Genomic DNA, 24,962 nt, shown 5'->3' with positions numbered 1-24,962 from the left:
TTCTTTAAGAAAATGTATTTGTTTCTCTACAGCAGAAATAGGGACGTGGAATATGTCTGTGCAAAGCGCATGTCTGCAAAGTGGGTCTCAGATCACATCCTTTCTAAAGCAGGCTTCTTGCTGCAACTTTACTCCTGGGTTTTCCAAATCTGGCACAAGTACTTCTAGTCTGTTTTGGCCTTCATAGCTGCCTCCTCTCTCAGACGGGCTTTCCTTTCTAGGTTCAAGCTTGTTAAAGACTCATGTCTTTTCGCCGCCTAAAAGAAAGCACATTTGAAGAGGTGATGGCAGGTTTGGAAGGCTGTTCCCCCTTGTGCCGAGAACAGCAGGCTGACTGCAGCACGGGCCAGGAGTGTTCAGCTGCCTGCACACTGGATAGTCATGCGCTCTACACACCTCCACCCCGGTCTGAGAGAGAAGCACACAGTTGCCCTGCTCTGCACCCGTGGCCTCTCTCCAGTCTTGTGTCCTCACATCCTCCCCTCGTTTTACACTGTACAGCACTTCATCTCCGTTTCGCTCTCCTTTCTGCTTCCCTAACTTGTGCGTACACTTCCCTCCCTTCCTAGTCCTTTCTTCTAAAAACATTCAGCTTTGGGAGGCCCAGGTCTTACTGAAATGTTACCCTTGATGACTTCTAGAATCATCTTTCCCTGAACTTCACCCTTTCAAAGCAACTGGCATCAGGGGAGCCCCCTCCATTTCTTTGGCCTCCCTCATTGAGAACCGTTAAACTCGTGTGGCGCTTATACAATCAGACCAGTGATTATGTCAAGGACGTGTGTCTAGCAGCCTCAGAGGCTGGGATTTTCTGACATCCGTGTTACTTCATGTGTGAAGAATTTGGTGGGAGGAGAAAACAGAGGGGAGACAAAGCATGATGGTAACTCACTTATTCTTCTAAGTGACATTAGCTCAAAGGTTCATTCTAGCACACACGCTTGGAAGGTGCTGGGGGACGTCCTAGAGGAATTTGCTTCTGAAGATCATTTCTCCGAGTTCTAGAAATCCATGTGCCTGTGCACAGGCTTCTAAAGGGTTCATTCTGAGAACCACGAGTGGGAGGTCAGAGGTCAAACGGGGAGATGGGAAAAGTGAAGTAGATCAGGCTCATTTTCAAGAGAACTGCACCCAGGTCAGCACCCTTGGCCCTTTGTGCTTGTATGAGGCCAGACTGAAATGATTAGTGCTTTTATGTGACTGCAGGGCCAGCGCCACCAGTTCACTTCCTTTCTACTGTGGATTGCTCAGCACAAGATCAGCTGACGGGCAGTTCTTTAGAAGTATCCTTTCAATGTGGACTAACAGTGAAGGATATCTGTGTGAAAGCTACGACACAGGATTGTCTAATTCAAGGTACACACTCTAGATTTTACTCATTTATTTTGTGTGTATTCATAGTTACCTGCATGTATGTACATGTACATGTGTGCATGGTACCTGTTGAGGCCAAAAAAAGGTGTTAGGTCCCCAGGAACTGGAGTTACAGATGGTTAGAAACCGCCATGTGGATGTTACGAACTGAACCTTGGTACACACTGCAAAGGCAACAAGAGATCCTAACCACTGAGCCATCTCTCCAGCCCCCAAAGTAACTATATCTTAATAACAAGATGGCTTAATAAAACACTTAAATGTTTTCTTTTTTCTTTTCAAGTTTTTGTCTCTTTACTTACTATGTGAGTTTTGGAAGGTGTATGTGCATGTGTAAGCTTCAGGTACCTTCATTATAAAGCCCGTCGATGAAAAAGCTCTCTGGGTCTCACATCCAGAAAGGAAACTTTAACAGTTGGTGCTATAGAACACACATTATGTACAGGAGGAATTTTACTCATACCTCAATTATGTCTAAGTTCAAATTCTGTCATTAGGGAGACGCATGGCTCTGGGCAAGGTGCCAATACCTAGTTATTTATTGCGTGTGTGCAGGTACACAGACACACACGTGCTACGGCGTACATGTGGGACACCGAGGATGAGTCTTAGTTTTCTCCGACCACCTACTGGGATGAAGGGACTGAAGTTGTGTCATAAGCCACAGTTCCTCCTCTTGTGACAGCATCTACTTTCTAGCAAAGCTGTTGTGAGCCTGGAGCGCAGCAAGCATCCAGTCAGTCAATCAACACAGAGTCGTCTTAGAGCCAGTACGCCAGCATGTACATCCCATCACCTTCCTCCATCCTGGGGAAAGCATGGCGACACAGGGGAGCCCACTCACCTTCTTGCCCTCAATAACCATATAGATGCACCCTGCCACTGTCAGGGCAATCATCAAATAGCTGACCTTCACCCGGATCTTGTTCTTTGCAGCATCAAGCATCTCAAACCTAGTAAGAGAAGAAGAAAACATTACTAACCCTTCTCTTTCAAATGCTCTGTTTACCACAACTTACACAGTGATATCTGTAAATAGAAAATAGAAGCTAGGACCTAGGGACCTCATAGCACCTTGGAGAGGATCCAAGTTCTTGACTCTATTTTTTTTTTTTTTTTTTTGGTTGTTCCTTTTGGAGACAGGGCCTTTCTTGCTTTCTAGCCCAGGCTGGGCTTGAACTCATTCTTCTCTCAAAAAAGCTTTGCTATGAGCTTAAGTTATAGCAAAAACACAATTCAGAAAGAAAACAAACATGGAAGAGTTAGTATCCTTTTTGTACTCCAGTTTTTCACTTTTTGAGGGGATAGAGGGTTAAGACAGGGTTTCTGTGTAGCTTCTGAAGCCCTGTGTGTTCTGGAACTTACTCTGGGGACCAGGCTGGCACTGAACTTAGAGATCTGCTGACTCTGCCTCTCCAGTGCCACCACACCCGGCCCTTCTTCACCCAGTTTTAAACTTCACGTGTATGGGTATTTGCCTGCATGCATGTATGTGCAGCAGACCCATGCAATGTCTGAGGTGGCCAGAAGAGGGCACTGGATCTGGATCCTGTAGGCCAGAGTTACAGAAGGTTGTAGCTTCTGGGTATGGAACCTCTGTTCTGTGTAAGAGCAGCCAGTGTTTTAACCAGTCACCTCTGCATCCCTGATTACTCTGGTTTTAGATTTGGGGTTGGGGGAGGTTTAGAAACTATGTTATCAGTTCTAAAAATGCATTTCGTGACAAAACTCATGTTTTCTGGGAATAATGGCACAAGCTTTGAACCCAAGCAGAAGCAGGAGCAACTGTGGGAGTTCAAGGTCAACCTGTTCTGCCCAGCAAGTTCTAGGATAGCCAGGGCTACACAGAGACCAGTCTCAATCCAAACCAAACAAAAGAAACTTTAGGCTTTATTTCAAATAATGCACTAAATCGTCATCTTTCTCCAGCCTGTAATCTAGCTCTGTTTTGAACCCTGGTGAGTGAAACAATCCCTTACCAATGATTCCTTAGTGTTAATCTTGTTATGAAGGGTTTCCCAAAACTGAATGACAGTGGAGCCTGTGCTCTTTGGCAAGTACCTAGAAAGTAGCTTTCATAACCTGTCTGCTGACCTACAAATCTTAACAGGGAATTTCTCAGGCATAACCGAAGAGGCTTAATGTGCAAGAGTCTAAAGAGGAGGCTGGTACATCGGCAAAGGTACCTCAGTTGGATTCCCAGGACCCTGAACACACACACAATGTGAGGTAAGAGCTAGGGCTTGCGAGGCACTGAAGCTGGGCCAGCAGGATAGAAGGAACCAGGGACAAATTTTAAAGACAGTGAATGCTTAACCGCTTAACTAAAATCACTGGAGATCTCGCCAGCTACAAAAATATTATAACAGGTGTGATGATTTGAATGAGACTGTCTTCCCACAGTCTATAGCAAATAAGTACTTGGTTGACCTGGACCAGCAGGCTGTTCTTCAGTGATGGGTTTCTAAGGGGAAGGATTGAGGATGAGGGAATAAAGAAGATGGAAAGTCAGGACCAGGAGGCCTTGCATAAGCTGATGGCTTATGCCAAGCAAGTTTATTAAAAAGTACAGAATCTTACAGAGTTTGTGAGAAGGGTGGCCGGGGAATGGGACAGTCGGTAGATGCTATCACACAATGGATGAAGTCAGCAAGAAGCTAATCAAGCAATGCTGCATGAAAGGGACACAGGCTGTCTTAAGGGTGTCGGATCAAGCTTATAGTGGCTGTGGGACTGACAATTCCAGTTTCTTCAGGGGAAAAGGCAGGTTTCCAGGAGCCAAAACCTTAAGTCCTTTGAGGCCCTAGCTCCAGACAAGAACCTTGTCATGTCTATCCCTGGGCAAGGACACAGAACTAGGATTCTTTCTGTCCTTTAATCAGGGCTTTGTTTCCAGTAGGTGGCACTGTTTGAGGAAGATTAAGAGGTGTAGTCTTGTTGGATGAAGTATGAAGCTGGGGGCAGGCTCTGAGGTCTCAAAAGCCACATGCCTTTCCCAGTTCACCCTCTCTGTTCCCTGCTTATAGTTTGTCACGTGAGCTATCAGCCCACAGCTCCAGTCTCATGTGCAGCCTGCTGGACCCTAACCCTCTGGAAGCTGGGTTGGTCACAGTGTTTTATAGAAGCAACTTAAAAGGAACTGATCCAACACCATTTTATGTGACTGGTCAACTAATCTAACTTATGATCTCCCCAAACAGTGGCATAGACATATTTAAATATGGTCATGACAGCTGCCACCCATCTCAAAAGCAACAAGGTTGGTTTAAAAAAAAAATCACATTAAGCTGGAAGGAAATATGGTAGAAACTGGAGGAATAAGTGGCTAAATTAAATCAAATCACATTTTATGTACGTATAAAATCCTCAGATAATGATAATAATGGAAGGCAAGATAGTATCAGTTCTGAGAAGATACTTGAATCAGACAAGGGAGACAAGGTACGCTGAACAAGCACGGAACAGCACTCATATTCCCCCTCCACCCCCCATAGATCATCTTGTCTTTGCTAAGATATTATCAAAAAAAAAAAACAGGGCATAAACAAGAACTAGGTTAAGGAAGACTGTGGCTTTCTTGCTGTGATCCTCCAGTGATGATAATGTGCTCTCTAATGCTTAAAGCTTTAACTCAGCAGCAGGAGCGGCAGGCTCTATGAACTTGAAGCAGATACAACCTGTCTATCTGGATAAGATGTGTTGCTCTCAAAGCCTGGTTTTTTTTCAACCGTGACTTGAGACCAGAGCCAGAAGGCCCAGGAATAGGCTCTTGCTGACAGGAAACTTAGTTAAGTCCCTTACTCTGAGGAGGAGAATGCCCACAGGGCAAAGAGTTTCACTCCTGGCCCACGTGCTGGCCAGTCAGGGCCCTTAGCACAAGGCTGAACAATGCTTCACCCGAGAGACGGGTTTGCTCCAGGGGATGCGTGACAATGCCTGGCGACACTCTTGAAGAGAGCAAGGCTGGCATCAGGAGGAAGAGAACAGGGATGCTGTTAGGCATCTTTCAGCGCACATGGTAGCTCATGAAGCCCAAAATATTCCAGTACAGTGTCAACACATGCAGAGATCACTCAGAAATTCTGGAAAAGTCTAAATTGCAGCTGAGGGTTAAGGAGGCAGGTGGGAGACGAAAGCCCTCTTGGTTGCCAGGGAGGGATACCCAAGCTGACCAGCATAGGATGGGTTCCAGGTTTGATTTGCTTGGGTCTTTGAGGTTTTAGTCAAGATTATGTTCTTTTGGTTTTGGGCCTATGCAGGTAGATACCTGCTGAAGTGTGAGGATGGGAGTGCAGCAGCACTTAACCTGAAGGAAGCAAGAGAGAGCTGAAGAGGATCCCTGGTGATCTCTCATGAGGCTGTAACCCCCTCTCCCCCATTTTGGTTTTGAGATAGGGTTTTTGTATGTGGTCCTGGCTGTCCTGGAACTCTATAGACCAACTGTACTGGCCCTTAACTCAGAAATTCACCTGCCTCTGCCTCCCAAGTGCCAGGACTAAGACATGAGCAACCACTGCCTGCCTTGGTCTCCCCTCTGAATGTTTCTATGACTTCCTAAGAAAGTCCCCACCTGTGGGCATTTGGAAGATGTTTAAGATCTAAAGCAGTTACATCAAAACACTATTACTCCTAAGGCTGACACTTGTGTGGATTTTGTCGGACGTAGTTACGTTCATTATGCTAAGCTTAAAAACAAACTAAAGTAGTGTGTATTACCATTTTGCACTGTTCTGGAGCTAGATGTACCTAAACATCCGCTGACCCCAGTACCCGACAAATCCTTCAGTCACTAAGAAACACACTAAACAGTTCCCCAACATCCTCTGTTCTGGTTACTTGCCAAAGAGGAAATATGTAGAGAATGAGACATGTTTCCACATCTGGTCAGTAAGTTTTAGACAGAACTCAAAGGCACTCTGCTTTTTCCTTTACAGACCAGTGAGAAGTGCAGACTGCATACAGCCCTCAGCTCAACACTCACGAGATCGTCTCTGGGATCTCTTCTTCCTTCTTGAAGCGGCCTGACCACAGCAGAATCTTCTTCTCGAAGTCTGTGGGCTTATGCAGTGGCACCCTGTGTCTGTAAGTCTCTGTGGGGATAAAAACAGGTAGGAATCTGGCTTGAGACTTTAATGTTCAAATCAAGCAATGAAAAAATGCTGTCTGTATCTTTCAGTTATTCATTAACACAAACACCAGGAGATTCAGGCCGATCTAGAGCTTCATGTTATGTGAGTAGGATTGCACAGAATGCCTCTTTCCCAAGTGACATTCCACAACGCTTGTGGACTAAGGCAGAAGGTGAGCCCCAGCTACTATGAAGATGGAGAGGATGAGCAGGGATGACCAGCAAGGGTTGCCTGTCTCCAGGACAATAAGAATAAGGCCTATCAGTTTAGATCACATTAAAAGTCCTTCAACCCCACACTAAGGAAGAGATCTGCTTGACACTTTCTCCTAAGTATTGGCGATTAGTTCTAACTCTAATTCTTTGAATTAATCTGGCCCCCAAAATTGGGAATCTCTGTGTCCCAACACTTCTGAAGGTCCTTGTCCCCAGTTGGTTTTTGATTTATCAATGAAGAGCCTCCAACTGGGGCTGGTGAGATGGCTCAGTGGTTAAGAGCACCGACTGCTCTTTCAGAGGTCCTAAGTTCAATTTTCAGCAACCCCATGGTAGCTCACAACCATCTGTAATGGAATCCAATGCCCTCTTCTGGTGTGTCTGAAGACAGTGATGATGTACTCATATAAATAAATCTTAATAATATCTTTTAAAAGAAGTTAACTCGGAAGTACCAGAGAAGTGTTTGCTAGCAGTGGGAAGGACAAGAACTGCTCAGCCTTTGAGCTCGTCAAGGCATATTAAAAATAACTGGTGTGTGTGTGTCTTTCATTTTCAAATCTAGAGGACTCTGGTGGATGGCTGGGAGCACAACCTGCTGGGAGTACAAAGCAGTTTAACTAATTTCCACTACACCTAAGTGCATGGGTTACAGAGTCCAGTCACCACAGTGGCCCTGGGACGAGTACTTTGAAGCAGCAAAGGCATTATTCATCCCTGCCTTCACACTGGATGGAAGAGCAGAGGGGAAGATGCAGATTGAGCACAAAGTCCAAGCAGGAGAGAGCTCTGATGTAAAAGTGAGGGGACAGGTTCTGAACCAGAGTTAAGACAGGGAAGGATTCTGGAAGAACCTCAGACCCGGGGGACTTAAGACCAATGGTACTGTTAGCAAAACATTATGAAGATAGCTAGTTAGGGAGGAAAGGGGCATAAGTGCCACCTTAGTCTGTTCAAGTCTGAATGAAACAATGTCCCCTGAGAAGGTCCACTAAGTAAGGAGGAAAGATAAGCTTCTATGGAGGGTGAGCCACCAAAGGGCACTCACAGGAAGGAGCTGCAAACAAGTCCAGCTGCTGGTACCGCTGTGCACCACCCTCCTTCCCACAGTGGGGACAGGAACGAGAGCACGCTTAGCCTCAGGTGTGTAGAACACATATGGCCAAACCTAGAACTCATTACATTTCATTCCGAACATAACAGCTTGATGTGGCAGAGATGACTCAGACAGTCGCGAGGACATGAGTTCAATTCCCAGGACCTTCCAAAAAGAAAAGCCAGGAGTGAGAGTGCACATCTAGAATCTCAGCACCGGGAAGGCAGAGCATTTGCTAGCCAGCCAGTCTGCAGGCCAGCGAGCTTCAGATTCAGTGAGAAAGTGAGAATGGGTGAGAAAGACAGCTGTGCACTGTAAACATAACCAACGACATGCACAGTAAGAAGGGCAAAGCTCCATGACTGAGCACGAGAAACACTGGCCCACCTCTTCGGGTTGTTCTGACTGTAAAGGGTACGGGCTACCTATTCCACAAATGGATAAAGCAGTAAGAACTTACGGGTTGGAGCTTTGGGACTTTCCTGTGGCTTGGTGCAGAATCCATTGATCCTCTTCAAGTCAGGGCTTCTGGTAAACCTTAGAGACGAGGAAGCATTTCTTTCATATAACCTAAAACAATTTCCTAAAAGAAAGATGCATATTTTAGAGAGAAAGTCTGATACTTTTTGATGATGAGAAATTTCAGCATGTGGTTAAATGTGGTGGTGCAGGCCTGTATTCCTAGCAGTTGGGAGGGATAGGAGGATCATCAGAAGTCTGAGGCTAGCCTGGGCTACACAGAGTTTCAGGCCAGCTGTATAGCTAGACCCTGCTTACACTACCCTTCCTGCCCAGAAGAAAGGACAAGTCTGCAAGTTTTCATTTATATACACAAAACACAAATTAACTCATAAAAGTTGGGTGTGGTGACTCAGTACTTGGAAGACTGAGGCATGAGGAGTTCAAATTTAAGGCCTGCTGGGGTCAGTGAGCAGCTCAAGGCAAGCCTGGGCTACTCTGTATCAAAGGAACAAGCAAAGAAAACAGACAATTCAGCTCTCTTAGAAAACAGAATATAAGTAAAGCATACAAGCTACACACATGGAGGAAAGATGACAGTGTCAAAGATGTTCTGCTTTAAAATACAATCAATCACTCTGCCAATTAAGAGAAGAGAACTTTACAGCACATTTTAAATCAGTAAAGTCGGTGCCGGTACTTTCCACGCATGTCTCGTCACAAGGACAGCAAGGCAGTATCACTCCTGTCTCTTAAAGACAGGCATCTGAGGCATGTTGAGAGTCAAGCTAAAGTTTTTAGCAACTTCTAGTTCTTGTTGCACCAGGGAGACCTGGGTGCCACGAGGCATGGCAGCACCTTTCTGTAACCCCAGCACTTGGGAAGCAGACGCTGAGTTCTGGTCATTCTCTGCTACACAATGAGACTTTGTTAAAGAACATTAAGCCTCTTTCCTTCCCCATTCCAAGTGATACCAAATTGACCAGCCCAGGTTACCCCAGGTTAACCCTTACAAAGTTTCCCATCCACCCCTCCTTTGTGTGCTCACAAAGGTAACTGCCTCCTGTATCATCATGGACTGCAGGAAGGCAGCACCCTTTTCCGTTCATTTGGTCCACAGGGTCAATAGGATTGTGGGATAAATGCTTGCACAAATAAACACATGTACACACACACACACACACACACACACGTGACCTTCTATTTAAAAGTGGTGTAAGGAGTGTCTGCACCATAATGTGTAAATAGTCCCTTATCTGGCGGTCCTCAAATGCTCCCATCTTTGGTTTGGAGGGACCTTTGGGGTGGCTCCTGAGTTCCTTCAACATGAGATAAGTGGTGGCTGACAGCTTCCTTCCTCTCTGACAACACGTCCCAGACCCACTCTGAATGTTCCCACCCCTAAGTTGAAAGTGCACATTTCTCCAAAAGGATCTGGGGAATGGTTTTAGAGACGTCACAGGGACATTCGTGGTTTGTCACCATTCTAAAACCTTTTTGGTAAACAAAGCAAGTTGGGGAGGAAAGGGTTATTTGGCTCACACTTCCACATGGTAGTCCATCCTCAAAGGAAGTCAGGACAGGAACTCAAACAGGGCAGGAACCTGGAAGCAGGAGCTCATGCAGATGCTGCTCACTGGCTTGCTCCTCAAGGCTTGCTCAGCCTGCTTTCTTATAGAACCCAAGACCACAGCCAAGGGGTGACGGCACCTACAATGGGCACTTGGCCCTCCCCTAGAGCTACTAATTAGGAGAATACCTACAGTCTGATCTAATGGAGGTATTTTCTCAATTGAGGTTCCTCCTTCCAGATTACTCTAGCTTGTGTGTCAACAAAAAGTTAGCCAGCAAAGAAATAGATACCTTCATTAAAGAATACTTTTAAGAAATACATTTTAGTCATAAATTTTCACTTTCTATATAAATAATTTAACCAATTTGTGATTAAACACCTATTAATAAGACCTATATAAGACCTGCTTAAAAGGTCTTGTCTTTTCTTTCCTTCCTTTTTGCTGTTTTTTCTTTGCCTTACTGGGGACCCCCCACACCCGTAGCCATACTAGGTAAACACCTTACATTGAGTTGCATCTCCAGCCCTTTCCTCTGCCTTGGGAACTGTACAGAACTAGTTCTAATTCTCCTTAAGTGTTTGGTCAGATTTTTAAAACATTATTTTGACTCAGTTTCAGTACTTTTTGTTTTTCTAGGTGTATTCATTTCAACTACTTTATGTAATTTTGGGCATATAATTACTTTTAGTATTATCTTGTATTCTTCATGTATTTGGTTGGTGTACTGACTGGTTTTGTGTCAACTTGACACAAACTGGAGTTATCACACAGAAAGGAGCCTCCCTTGAGGAAATGCCTCCATGAGATCCAGCTGTAAGGCATTTTCTCAACTAGTGATCAAGGGGGGAGGGACCAGCCCATTGTGGGTGGAGCCATCCCTGGGCTGGTAGACCTGGGTTCTATAAGAAAGCAGGCTGAGCAAGCCAGGGGAAGCAAGCCAGTAAGCAACATCCCTCCATGGCCTCTGCATCGGCTTCTGTTTCCTGACCTGCTTGAGTTCCAGTCCTGACTTCCTTTGGTGATGAGCAGCAATGTGGAAGTGTGAGCTGAAGAAACCCTTTCCTCCCCACCTTGCTTCTTGGTGATGATGTTTGTGCAGGAACACAAACCCTGACTAAGACAGTTGGCCACAGATATTTCTGCTTAGTGGTCACCTGATAATTAGACAAAATTTCCGCCAATAAGTCTGGGAGCGTTTGCTGCCAGTCCTGAAGGGATGAAGCCTGTCTCTACTCCAGCTAGGCAGCTCCCATCTCCCCACCTACACAGACCCCCCATGAGGCAGGTGTGAGGGTTTGGAGCTGCCCTTGGCTGTTCCTGGTGCACATACTCTTTCCTGCACTCCACCCCAGCAGTGCGCCAGAGCTTGTCAGGTCAGAAGGAACACCTTCCCTAGCTCTTCCTTCTAAATGCCTGTGCTTGTTTATCCGGCCACTGTGTCTGCGCCACAGACAGTCTTTCATAAACGTCCCAGGGACAAAGCTGTTGCACAGCTTAGAATCAGGTGAAACACAAGCTTTGTGAGTGGAAGGCTCCTGCAACTGCTACACAGATCAAAGGGTAAGAAACCTCTGGGGTCCAGGTGGGGAGCCGCTAATCTCTTCTGCCTTCAGCTTCTGCTATTGCTACAACTGGGGCTGCTGGTTCCAGGGTGCTGTGACGCAGAGAATGAAGCAAACCCAGTTAGCGCTAAGTCTCACTGACCCAAGAGAATCTGCCCTCTGTGCAAAGCCACCTATGGTGACTGCTCCTAATGACCCTGCTCATTTCCTCTTCTATGTCTGCGATTTGAGCCTGTGACTGCCTCAGCCAAGGGCGGCAGGTGTCGCATGTCAGAGGAGATAAGGCAGTTGCTGTCACTTGCTCATTCTGAATGTGGTAATGCAGTATCACAGCACCAGGGCTGATCTGATTTGAGGGCTAATTGGAAAAACAAGTGGCAGTGTCTGGCAGATGTGACTCACAGCAGGCTCTACCATTTGGTTCATGTTCCTACGTCACTAAAAGTAATCTTTAGAGCAATTCTCAGCTGTACCCCAAGGGGGCAGTAGACCTGACCATGTTACCAGGCTGGGAGAAGAGCTTCTCAGTTCTTCACAGGACAGACAGAAGTACAGCTGCTGAGCTCCTCAAACCTTAGTGTCAGAGCCAGCTGCTGGCCTGTTTGAAACACAACACAGCTACTGACCTCGAGTGTTATCTCTTTTTCCTCTCTTCCCCCTCCCCCTTTTCATCCGGGGCCTCATGATGCATCCCAGGCTGGCTTTGAGCTTACGGAAATCACCTCCTCGGCTAGGATGACCACCACACTCAGGCGCGAGGTCCATTTCTAACAGGCTGGCTAGACTGCACTTTGAGAACCCAGTACCCCAACTCCACAAATGGGGGCGAGACAGATATAACAGCACACCCCCACACACCAGAAGCTCACTGCCAAAGAGAGAAAAATATAAAATGAAGGGGACATTGGGGCATGATGTGTCTGTGTATTTGAAATGAGTATGTGACATTTCAGTTAGTCGGGGGCATCTCTTTGAGAATGTCACTTGTAGGTTTAGGAACCACAGACAGGCCCCTGAAGGTGGAGGGCGTAAAGGATGGGGGAGGAGTAGACTATGATGTCAGAGACGTACCCGGGACAAAAATGGGGCTCGGGATTTGAACATATTTACCTACATCAAAAACACTGCCCAACCGCTCCTTGCTGTTGCTTCATACTTTACCATAATAACGTCTACCTCCCTCTAAGGATAAATGCTGATTAAAACATACACATATGATATTTATACACCTTAGAAATATAGCAGATGAACATACACATAATTTTCAAATGTTACTTGCTGAGCTTGTGATTTCGATTTATTTTATAATGAAATGAGAGAACAAACAAGCCACGTTTCATTAACTTTCCTGTTTGGTTTCTAAGAGATAAAACACATTGCCCCAGATATCCAAGACAGAAATTTTCCATTCTCTGGTAGATCAAAATTACAAACACAGAAAACAAAAGAAAAACAGCCCTTTAACCCTGTGGGTGTACTTGAAGCCTTGTCTGTCCCTGGCTGACCAGCCAATGCTCAGTCCCCAGAGCCCTAGCAGGAAGTCCACATGGCTGCCTGTAAGGCTCTGACTGGACCAAACTGTCTATCAGAGTCAGAGAGTACTGGACCGCTCTGCCCAAATTTCTCACAGTAGGTATGGGTGGATCTAAGGATGGGTGTTTCTAACATGTCCTAGAGAGCTGATACAGCCTGTCTAGGGACTCACAATTTGAAAATCTCTGCCACACAAGTATCGCTGCTAACTGGTGGCTGGGGGTGAGGGTCTAGACAGAGGTGGAAGTGAGGCTGGCTGAGGTACTGACTTCTCTTCTGGTAGTCCTTTTCCATAAAAATGTGCTTCAGTCCAGGATGACAAATGGATAGAATTTGGTTTTGAATCTCAGGCTCCTTAAAAATCTTAGAGATAACTCACCACAGGGCAGCCTGGGATGTGACTAAACTCTAGAGATCAGTGATGACAGTGTCCATAAAGGGACCTGTAGGCTATCTGACAGTGTTTCTCTCCTTGGTGTCAAGATCTGTCAATGGCTTGTAAAGTCTGACAGTACTCACTTTAAAAAGCCACAGCACTTGTCAAAACTAGTAAAGCTGCATTACAAAGAGCAGACATAATCACCAGGACACCAGGGATCCAAGAACACGTTTTTCCCTCTAACCATTTGACAGGCTGGAATCAGTAACACCTCTGCACTTAACAAGGGACACACTAGTCTCAGGTCTTGCTTCCTAAATACCACTCTATAGCACAAGGAATCAGGGCTCCTCGGAAAGCAAGGACAGATCTACACAAAGGGAGCATAAGAAGTTCCTGGAACATCTTTTATTCCAAAAATAAGGAACTGCTTAAATAAACACAAAACAAAACAGCAAAAACAACCAAACGGAGCCAAATATGGTGATACACACCTTTAGAACCAGCACTCGGAAGCAGGAGGCAGAGACATAGGGATCTCTGTGAGTTCGGGGTCAGCCTGGTTTACACAGTGAGTTCAGGCCAGCTAGAGTTGCATGTTGAGACTCTTTCGAAAACAAAGCAAAACAAACCAATTTAACAAACTAACGGAAAGGAACATGTAAAGAGACACAAGAACTGATCTGAGAACATGCAGGCTAGAGACTTAAAATACACATGGCAACCGGCTCTAACTCATTAGTTCATGCTAATGTAAGTAGCAGCATGAATAAATGGGGAAAAGGGATATATTTTCCTTCCAGAAAATTAAAATGTATGTAGATCTCTACCCCACTGGTTCAATTTAGTGATTTGCTCACAAACAGACTATAGAAAGGAAAAGAACAGCAACCTCCAGGAAGAAACTGAGTGGCTAAGGTTAAAAATTCATCAGCCCTAAGTCCCATGGGTCACCCCTATAATATGGTGTGAAGAGAAAGACACTTTATCTTTGTATCAGATATTCTTCTCCAAAACCTGTAATCTTGGCTGATCATCTAAAAGTATCAAGCTGGAGAGACAGCTCAGCAGTTAAGAACACTGGCTGCTCCTCCAGAGGACCTGGCTTTAATTCCCAGCACCCACATGGCAGCTCACAGCTGTTTATACCTACAGTTCTAGGGGATCCAATAGCCTCATAATGACATACATGTAAGCAAAACACCAACATGTAAAATAAAAATTATAAAAAGGAAAGAAAGAAAATATCAGGTCAAACTGAGAGGCATTTAAAACACTTGGCTAATGCTATCAAGGTCATGAAAACCAAAGAATGTGAAGATGCTTCCTCAACCCAGATGAAACTAAGGACTCATGACAACTAAATGCCATGTAGGATCTCAGACTGACCAGGTTCTGGACCAGAAAACAAGCATCTCCAATGAGGAGTGAGAGCTGCACTTGGGTTGGTATAATACACTGATGGTAACTTCCTTGTTTTTGATGATGCGTCGCAGTTATGGAAGTTACTGATTACGAGGCAAACAGAATTGTGCACCATCTATACAAGTTTCTGCAAACTTATTCCAAAATAAAAATATTCTTTAGAATCCAGGTGGTTGTGGCACATACCTTTATTTCCCGCACTTGGATTTCTGAATTCAAGGTCAGTCTGGTCTACAAAGCAAATTCCAGAATAGCCAGGGCTACACAAAGAAACCCTGTCTTGAAAAACAACAAAAAGACAAAAAAAAAAAAAAAAAAAAAAAAAAAAACCAAAACCACACACACACATACTCACACACACACAAAACATAGGTGCTTGAGTTTTCTTCACATATTGTTTTTACCTTAGACTTACTCATTGACATAGTACATGAAAACAATTAGAGACCTGGAAGTTATCTCACTCATGACAATAAATATACAACTGGAATGGTAGAGGGAAAAAAATGGCTGAGCACAGAAATGTGCTCAGTTCAAGGTATAATCAAGATGTGCTGATATGATTACTCTGTCCTGGTGGCAAGGAGAAAATTCTATGATGAAACCTGTTTTGTTAGTCTAAGTCAGTGGCTCTCAACCTTCACAGCACTGTGACCTTTTAATAAGATTCCTCATGCTGTGGGGACCACAACCATCAAATTATTTCCAGCTCCTTCATAACTGTAATTTTGCTAGTTATGAATTGTGATGAAAATATCTGATATGCAACCTGTGGGGGTCAAGACCCACAGGCAGAGAACTGCTGGCCTAACCCTGCTCTCAAGTGTGGCTGGCAATCTTCAAGGAGCTTGTTAGAAGGGTAGCCAGTTTCCACCCACACCTACACAATGCAAACCTGCACTTCTGAGGTGCAGACAGACACCCACATCCATTCTGACAGCTGCTCAGGACAGTGTGACAGACACCTGGAAACCAATGCTCTACACTGCTAAGTCTGGGCAGTGTTGGCTCAGTCTCATCTAGGAGCTTCATAGAGATCCAGACTGTCACAGCCAGCTGCAGACCTTCTGAACTCTGCCATCAATGGTTTAAGACTCCTGAGCAGTGATATTTGGCTTTCCTCGAGTTGTGAGTGTTGGCGGCAGAATCATGGTGGACAGAATGGAACTCCCCAAAGCGTGTCAACACCAGCATGTTAACACGGTACATCGACAGGCCCGTGTGCTTCATGGGGAAGCTGAAAAAGACTCATCCTACCGGGAAAATGTTTATTCCTTCAGATGGAGAAGAAAAAAATGGAACCATTGAATTGGTGGAGCCACTTGACATCTCTGGAATCGTGTCTGGAAAAGTCACAGCCAAGGCGGCCATACTGTGTGCATCCTATATCCGGTTTAAGGAAGATTGTCATTGCTTTGATCTTGAACTTTACAATGCAGCTGTGAAGATTATCAATGAGTTTCCTCAGTTTTTTCCTTTAGGGCTTACACAACATGAATTAGCTTCTTGAATTTCTTTAGATTACCGGTGAGTCGAATTGAAGGCTATTAACAACTCCTCCAGTTTAAGGGAGACACTCCTATAATTTCTAATATTTAATTTGCTCTTTTTAAATATATTTCTTTGTAAATATAATACGACAGTTTACAACTAAGTCTTTATAACTTTTTTTAAATTGGTACTTCAATATATGGTCTGAATAATAAAAATATCGTGCTGTTGGTCAAAAAAAAAAAAAAAAAGATTCCTGAGCAGCTCTAATGTGCAGTTCTCATGTGGCATAATCCCCTCCACCACCACCATTTGTGGGTCCTGCTCATCCCAGGCTTTGTGAATGATACAAGCTAGGGTCATCTGAGATAAAGGAACCCTAATATGAGAAAATGCATTCATCGGATCGCCCGTAGGCAAGGCTGTGGCATCTTCCTGATTAATGATGGACGTGGGAGGACCCAGCTCACCATGGCAGTGACATCCCCGATAGGTGGTCCTAGGTTGGAAAAAGAAGCAGGCCAGTAAGCATTGCTTCTCCACGATCTTCAGTTCCTATTCTGTTTTTCCCTCAATGACTGTGACGGAGGCATGTAAGCCAAATTTCCTCCCCAAGTTTTTAGTTTTTTATTTTACATGCACATTTAAATTTTATGTGTTTGAGTATTTTGCCTTCATGTGTACCACGCATGTGCCTGATGCTCTTGGGGGTCAGAAGAGGACACTGGATCTTCTGGAACTGGAGTTATAGAGGTTTTGAGCCACCACGTTGGTGCTAGGAACTGGTCCTGAGTCTTCAGTAAGAACAAGTACTCTTAACTCCGGAGTCATCTTAGCTTCCCCAGTCAAACTAAGACACCGGGGTGCATCTGTAAAGCTTAATGCCTTTGCCTCTGGCTGGGTCCGAAATTCCTTCACAAAGCCTTCATTAAAGCAGCAGCTGGGTTTTACTGCTTGCTTCTCTTCATTGTTAGCGATCAATCCATTACTTCAGATGCTGGAATCCCAGTGCAGTGCATCTGCAGAGCACGTAGCCCCTAACAGTCAGTGCTTACTGACAAGCTGTGTGCATGGACCTACAGCTCATCTCCTCACGGCCCTTGGGGGAAACCTGTGCATGCCTCTCTTCCACAGCACCCAGCCTCCCTCTGAGTGTCCCACAGTGATGACCAAAGCCCACTGTGCCACCCTGGCACAACTGCCCAGACATCTCATTCTCTTTTTCTTCATGTTCCAAGGCAGGAACTGCCATGACCGTGGCTGGAAGATCCATGTCCTGCTGAAAATCTTAGGTGAATAGCTAGGTGGTTCTCACCTTACCCTCAACTGCCTGTTTCCTTCTGGGTAGATCTGAGGAGCTGTGTGTATGTGAATCAGAGCCAATTTGAAATTGGGGGGGAAAGTCATACAGTATTCCAGGGATAGCCAAGTCCCTACATACCAGTTTATCAATATTATATTTCTTAATTTATTAAAATTGTTAAATTTTATAAGTGCTCAGCAGACCTAACAGAATAAGTAAGTTGCACTTTTTTTTTTGCAATTGCACTTTTTACGGATTGGCATTCTGGTTCAAAAAGCTTGCTTTACACGCTGATTTGGTTTCTATATTAGAGGCAAATCTGAGCTGCCCTGAGTGCTCATTACAACAAAACAAACAAACCAGATCTATTTCCTTGTACTGAGCCTTTTCAGAATCAGACCCAATGGCTCGGAAATTCACATCTGCAGCTATTCTGCCGGGGGATGGGTTCTTCCTGGCGCAGACACTGGCCTGAGCTGCTTCTGTGTGTGGCACTGAAGGGAACCGCTTGGCAGGCCATGCCAATGGCACCAGAGCTTCTCTACAGGCTCCCAAAACAGTGACAATATTAGACCAAGTCCCTCTAGCTCAGGGTATTGTGGCTCTCGTCCTCCCCAACAGCCGAGAACCTTTGCATCTGCCATAACCCCTCATCCCCAAAGCTTGCCAAACATGCAGAGCAGTTTGGAGCTGAGAGAGAAGAGTGTTTTAGATACATCTTCAGGGCAGAAAGCAGGGCAGGCCGAGGAGCAGACATGGAGGAGGAATCCTTCTGAAAGCATGTCTACACTGCAGCCCGGAGCGGCTGACAGCAAACAGGAGAGTTGTGATTTCAGGGAAGAACCAGGTGCTGAGAAGCAGGACAGAGGGAACTGGAGGACAGACTGACACTGAGTTTTGCAGGCTGGCTGAACTCCTAATTACCATTTGTAACATTAGTTCCATGGGAAAATTTTTCTGAGACTGAAAAAATAATACAAATTTATAAATAAATCTTTGGAACCTGGCCAGTTTTTTAATAAAGGTTTTAAAAAGCTACTAGAATCTCTAGGTTCAAGTACAACAAGATTGGAGTCACCCCCCCCCCAGCCTGCACACTCCCAACCCTGGCTATGTGAAACTCTCAAGGCCTTTACTTTATAACAGAAAACAGGCTCCCCACTCCATCTGTTTTTCTCATCCTTCCCAGCAGGCTCAGAAGAACACAAATCTCTCTTTCTGAATTAGTGACCCCCTCCATCTGAGAGCCTCCTGACCTTTACTATCTGCACCTCCTACTGTCCACTGTCTGCTTCCTGCCAAACAGCATCAGCCCACCTTAAGAACAAAACCACCTTTAAAATTCAGGGTACATAAAGGCACAGTGTAGAAGTGAAGGTGTGAGCTGGAGAGTGGTTAAGAGCACTGACTGTTCTTTCAGAGGTCCTGAGTTCAATTCCCAGCAACCACATGGTGGCTCATAACCATCTGCAATGGGATCTGGTGCCCTCTTCTGGTGTGTCTGGAGATAGCCACAGTATACTCATAAATAAAATAAATCTTAAAAAAAAAAAAAAAAAAAAAAAGTGAAGGTGCCGCCCACCACAGCTCCCAGGGAGAACCCGCTGTGTTTCTTTCCAGACTTTCTTATGCACACAAGCCTATTTTTCATAACCAGATACTGTATCCTTATCATGGTACAAAGTTATAAAAAATATTTCTGGATATCAGAAATACCTGATACATGTATAACATCCAACACAGATTTACCTGAATTTAATCATACCCAGCCAGACAGCCTTTCTTGTCTGTCTGTCCCTGAAATGGGGAGTCACTGTTGCCCACGCTGGTCTTGAATTCCTGTGTTCTCAGCCTTCTGAACCTGTAACCTCCTCTATAAACAGCTTTAATGGTATTTCTGATCATCCTCTAAGAACTTGACCCCGACAGTGGAGGGTCAAAGGACAGAATTACAATTCCAGTTCTTTATATAATGATTCGCTGTCAGGAAGACAGAAGCAATGTGTATAGTTCAACAGTAAACAGCCAGCTTTCCTGCCAAATGCCACAGTAAAATGGAGAGTCCCTGCTCTTGGAGAAAACATTCACCATTTCAACAGGTCCTATAAATAAAATACTAATCTTTCTCTCATAGATCAGACGAATGACGGAGAGGCATGTACTGACCTTGACTTCGCTGAAATGCTTAAGTGTAGTGATCCCCATCTACTCAACACCCCCACCATTAGCCCCTTTTCTCCTACCCTTGCTGTCTTTGGATTCTATCTTATCCTTCTTCAAGAGCTCAATCCCTCCCTCCATTATCTTCCACATTCTTCTCTGTCTGCCTTGCTGTAGGTTGCTGTGATAGAAACACTAACCAAAAGCAACCTGGTAGGAAAGGATTTATTTCGCTCACACGGCCCAATCACAGCCAATCATTGAGGGCATCAGGGAAGAATTCAAGTAGGAGCAGAGGCAGGAACCATGAAGCACCGGCTTGCTTCCCATGGCTTGTTCAGCCTACTTTTCCATACAACCCAGGACCACCTGCCCAAGGCTGGCACCACCCACAGTGGGGTGGGCCTTCCCACATCAATCATTAATCAAGAAAATGCTCCACAGAAAAGACCACAGGCCAATCTGACAGAGGCAAATTTCCAAACTGAAGTTTCCTCTTCCCAGGTAACTCTAGTTTGTGTCAACTTGACAAAAACCAACCAGCACTTTCCTTTATCTCACATCTAAATGACCCATGTCTTACTATTTTAAATTTATTTATTTGTATATGTGCATGCAAGTATATGGCATGGCATTAAGCCAGAGGCCAACTTGCAGGAATTGGTTCTCACCTCCACTGGGTCATCAGGCTTGGTGGCAAATGTTTTTACCTGCTAAGCCATCTTGCCAGTCCTATCTTTTTGGATCCTCTTTTCTATTTCCCGTTCTTAGGCTATGCTAGGACCTCCCTTCCAATTCCTTTACCCTTACTTTGTGCCACTGTGGGAGGATTTGAAGGGCTCTCTAGCAGGCCCAACACTGCAGACTGGTTTTGCCCTTTCCCTTGCAACACTGTTAAGATTACATTCTTAAAGCTAGCCCTCAATGTCTATTCCCTTACTTGGTCACTGACTCATTCCTGAGACTAAACACCGAGGTCAGACAATCAAAATTCGTTTTTTTGGTGACACTGGTTAACCTGTACAACCAGGACCTACCAACTTGTCCTAGCATAGTTCCCCTTAAAAACCACTTCAGCAGAGATACCTGCTTTCTATCTGTTTTTGTCTTATCCAGAGACACACCACTTCCCCTGATGCTTGTCCCTCTGGGGTAGTAAATATCTGCTGAGAATTTAGTGCCTGGGTGTGTTCTGAGCTGACTCTGAGCTCCTGCCTCCCCGCTAGAATTCCTCTATTCTATTTTAATAATTTACTTCACTACAATGGCTTCTGTATTTTTCTTCTCTTAGGTCCACAGGTCTTTAACTGAGATCTCATCATCACCTATAACCTATTAATAATACCTAGAACATAGTAATGCATCTACTCTGCCCAACTAACAGGTCTTTGAAGGCATTCCTGTTTTCTGTTCTTTATCTTCCTCCCTCCCAACTGTGTGTGCGAGAGCGTGTGTGTGTGTGTGTGTGTTTGTACAGGCTGAAGAGAACTCAGTGTTAAGAGCGGCTGCTCTTTCAGAGTACCTGGGTTTAATTCTCAACTCCCACACGGCAGCTCACAGCCATTTGTAACTCCAGTCTTAGGGGATCCAATACTCTCTTCTCACCTCCATGGGTACTACATGCATGTGTGCACAGACATACATTCAGGCAAACACTAATGCACACAAAATAAATATTATCTTAAAAAATATTTTTAATTATTTGCATGTGAATGCATGTGTCTGTGGAATCCAGAAGGGGGCATCAGAGTCTTTGGAGCCGAAGTTACAGGTAATTGGAAGCTGGCCCACATAGGTGCTGGGGCCAAATTCTAGTTCTCCAGTGCTCTGCAAGAGCAGCAAGCACTGTTAACCACTGAATGATTTACATCACACATTATATCACAATCTTTCCAGGTTACAGTAATGCATCCTGTACATAGCTGCCTTTTTAAAGCTCCAGTTTTCTTTAAAAAAAAAAAAAAAAAGACCTAGGCTCTGAAGCCTTCTCTTATTGCTAAAATTCATCTGGTCCAAACTCCTTACAAGCTCACACTTTTTCACCTACTGCCCTAAGGTCATCTGAGTTCTCCTTTGCTGCCTTTCTGTTTCCTACCTCTCCATACTTATAAATTCTTTTCTCAAATCACTGCCACCCTTCCTGTTTCCTTGGAGCCTTTAGTTGATAATCCTATCTCACTAACCTTTCCCTTTCTCTGAATTCTAAAGGGAGTAGTGTGCAGGTTCTTGGGAAGAAGGAAGGAGCAGGAAACCCCTAGCCATAGTGCTTACCAGTGACCATAGCAGATTTCAAGTGTCAATATGACATCACTCTTTTTGAAGTTGGGGGATGCGTACAATGCCAGCAGGACCCAGCTCAGCAGAACTCATAATCTAGAGCCTAACACTGTATGCTCTCTAGCTGTATTATATGGGCTGGTTTATACACTGCAGTAAAAAGCCCTAGGAAGTGGGCTGTATGGGACACACTGTGTATGCTCAAACAGAAACCTGCCGACACCACCTGGATCAGTATAAGCAAATAAGATAAAATAAAAGTAGTTACAATGGATGTGATCTCATTTACGGTTGGTTGCAAGAACAAATAAAAGAACAATGAAGGAGCAAACTGAAAATAAAATCAGAGTAGGAGACAAGTATGTTATGTCTCAGCATTGAACCTATGTGGCCCTTAGCAAGCAAACTCCCTTCTAGCCCGGGGTGGTGGTACACACTGCTTACCCCAGTATTTAGGAAGGCTAAGGGTTCTAGGGCAACTGGGATAAATAATGATACAGTGCCTCAAAAAGCAAAAAGTAGCCTAAGTTTTCCTATCTGCATAAAATAAGGGACTAGACGGCTTCTAAAACATTGCTTGGCTTCAGTGCCCTGGGGTATGGGTTAGACAGGAGAAGCCAAGGTTTTCTGCACTGGTGACAGTAATGAAAATGAGGTCAGTGAAAAAGTTGGCAAGTCACTATCGCACAGGGCAACAGAACTTCTTATGGCATGAAGAATATTATGGTAAGTCTATTCATTCTTTTGACGCAATCATCCTATTGAAAGCTACAATGTTTTGGAGCCGAGGAGCTGGATCAGTAAGAGTTTGCCTCCCTTATACAGAGGTAAAAAATCAGGTGTGGCTACTTAGTGCTGTAAGGAGCAACACTGTGAGGGCTGGGGGCCTGAGGATCTCTGGGGTTTGCTGGCTGCCAACCTAGTTCCAGACTCAGCGAGGGAATAAAGTAGGGGGACAGCAGCCTACCTTATGTCCTTCTCCAGCCTTCACAAGGTCACAAAATGTGTACACAGACATCCACACACAACACACTCACGCACACATCTAAATAAACATACAATACTTTAAAAGTTGTATCTATTTTATTTAACTTTCTGGAGAAAAGAGATGTGAAAACTCCCCTTACATTTGTTTAATTCAAGATATTTCCTAGAGTCCTTCCATCAAAGCAATATGTACTAACAGATACTTATAAGAGCTGAGAATTTAGTAAAAATAAGGCAAAGCTAATCTTGATGCTAATGGAAGTCACAGGGTGGGTGAGAAGCTGGTCTTACATTTGTGTTTCTTATTAGAACCCGAACTGCTGGATATAAGCCTCCGTCCCTTTCTCTTACTAGTACATGATCACAAAAGTCAGAACTTGATTTCAGAGGCTCACAAGACCTGTGGCAACTTTGTAACAACTTGGACCTACATCTACAACTATATTCATACAACAAGCAACTAAAGCCCATAAACCCTCTAGGTTGTTTGCAAAGGGAGTCCACCCAGGAGTGCCAAAGGAGGCTGCTAAGCACAGCTCTACTGCTTAAAATGAGCTGGGGCATCTAAAACGTTATTCACCCAGAACAGTACCTAATTCTGAATAATATTCTGGGTAAGAAAACAATGCCTACATTACATTTCTAATTGGGTTACCACAAGCTTGGTCAATGTTATTTATCAAACCGCCATCGGTTCTTGAAAGTCCATTTGTATATGAAATTGTATGCCCACTTCACAAACACATCTGCACTTCATGTGTGCAGATTTCACAAATCTCAAAACAAAAGAGCTCCAACTGGCCATATGATATACACACGGGTATATGTAAGCAGCAAGAGCAGAAATGTAGATGCACTGCCCTCCTTTGGCCTCGAGTTTATCACCAAGTGGTGCTGCACAGGTTACTTAGCCCTGTGACTTATTTATGAAGAATAAGACCCAAGGGGGCCACGGGAGAGATCAGATAATTTAAATCATTAGGCGCTTTTATTAATAAAACAGGTAAAGGTAAAAAGAAATCACTGGAAGGTGCTCACAACACATCAGACATTCACAGACCACCCGGAGGTGGAGGGTTGCCCATAACATCCTTGGTGTGCTATTAAAATATTCCCCGTCAGAAGTAAAATAAATTGTTGCTAAATTGTGCAAGGAATTCTGTCTTGGTTAGAGGCCCAATAGCGAAGTTCCGAAACATCGGAAATCTTCCAAGGCACTTTAGGTTTCCATGACGTGTGCTACAGTCTAGAAAAGTAAGTATTGTCAGTGTTCAAGTATTAAGTACCCTCAAGATACAAGCTGCAAACCCTCTGATTGCTCAACTTGATAATTCAAGGCTCTCTAGATTTCCCCGAGCCTTGAATTACCACACTCCAAAACACTCAAACGCTCCAATGTTTACAGAGAAAACAGGCTACAGACTTTACATTAGCATAACACTTTCCCCTAAGAAAGTCGAGGCACTTATCACGCTATTGTTTCAAAGTATGTACTACCACCCACATCTTAAGACAACAATTACTTGTACTCTGTGAGATCTTTGAGTCCCTCACCTCAAGAGGGAGGGACAAGTAGCCAAGTAGGAAGGCACAGATAGAATAGCGGATAGGAGAAAATTAGGGTGGAAAGCATCAGTTCCAAGGATAACTCTGAGCAGGTGCTCACAGGAGGATGAGGACCAGGTAGAGGCATCAAAGCACTAACTTAAGAAGGGAGCTGCGTGAAGGAGCGCCTGATGCCGGGGTCTCGGCCAGCCTCCCGCGTCTGCTAAGGCGCTGCGGTTGCAGTAAGTAGGACACCCCCTCCGGTGATGCCCCCTCCTGCCACCCGCAGCCCCGCGTCTCACCAGCCGCCAGGCGCAGGCCGCGGAGGCTCCACATGGCCGCCTGCTCCGCCGACGCACAGCACCCGACGGCGGCCGCGGCGCTGGCGCTCAATGTCACCGGGTGCCCGCGTGGGGAGGGCTCTGGCGAGGTGGGCGGGGCATGCTGGCGTGA

General features: G+C 44.8%; 1 protein-coding gene and 1 pseudogene across 2 annotated transcripts; one reads left to right on the top strand and one right to left on the bottom strand.

Moving 5' to 3' along the window:
* On the bottom strand, nucleotides 1-24,933 carry FAM162A (family with sequence similarity 162 member A). The gene is made up of 5 exons (XM_080918857.1): nucleotides 24,812-24,933; nucleotides 8,275-8,397; nucleotides 6,356-6,464; nucleotides 2,219-2,327; nucleotides 1-257 (listed from the first exon to the last, which is right to left on the bottom strand). The coding sequence occupies exons 1-5, from the start codon at nucleotides 24,843-24,845 to the stop codon at nucleotides 165-167; spliced, it is 468 nt and encodes a 155-aa protein (XP_080774983.1). The 5' UTR covers nucleotides 24,846-24,933; the 3' UTR covers nucleotides 1-164.
* On the top strand, nucleotides 15,896-16,256 carry LOC308422569 (replication protein A 14 kDa subunit-like; annotated as a pseudogene). The gene has a single exon. The product of its transcript is annotated as a replication protein A 14 kDa subunit-like (transcript).
* Nucleotides 24,934-24,962: the final 29 nt, after the last annotated feature.

This window comes from Micromys minutus, assembly GCF_963924665.1.
Source record: "Micromys minutus genome assembly, chromosome: 7".
Lineage (NCBI taxonomy): Eukaryota > Metazoa > Chordata > Mammalia > Rodentia > Muridae > Micromys > Micromys minutus.
This window is presented reverse-complemented; position numbering and strand designations above follow the sequence as displayed.

What these genes read in the sequence shown, in the direction of transcription:
- FAM162A (XM_080918857.1), bottom strand. Translation starts at nt 24,845, where the DNA reads ATGTGGAGCCTCCGCGGCCTGCGCCTGGCGGCTG. An exon ending in CGGCCTGCGCCTGGCGGCTG is followed by an intron (nt 8,398 to 24,811) that starts GTGAGACGCGGG and finishes TCTTTCTTTTAG; the next exon opens with GAAATTGTTTTAGGTTATAT. An exon ending in AAGTCCCAAAGCTCCAACCC is followed by an intron (nt 6,465 to 8,274) that starts GTAAGTTCTTAC and finishes TTATCCCCACAG; the next exon opens with AGACTTACAGACACAGGGTG.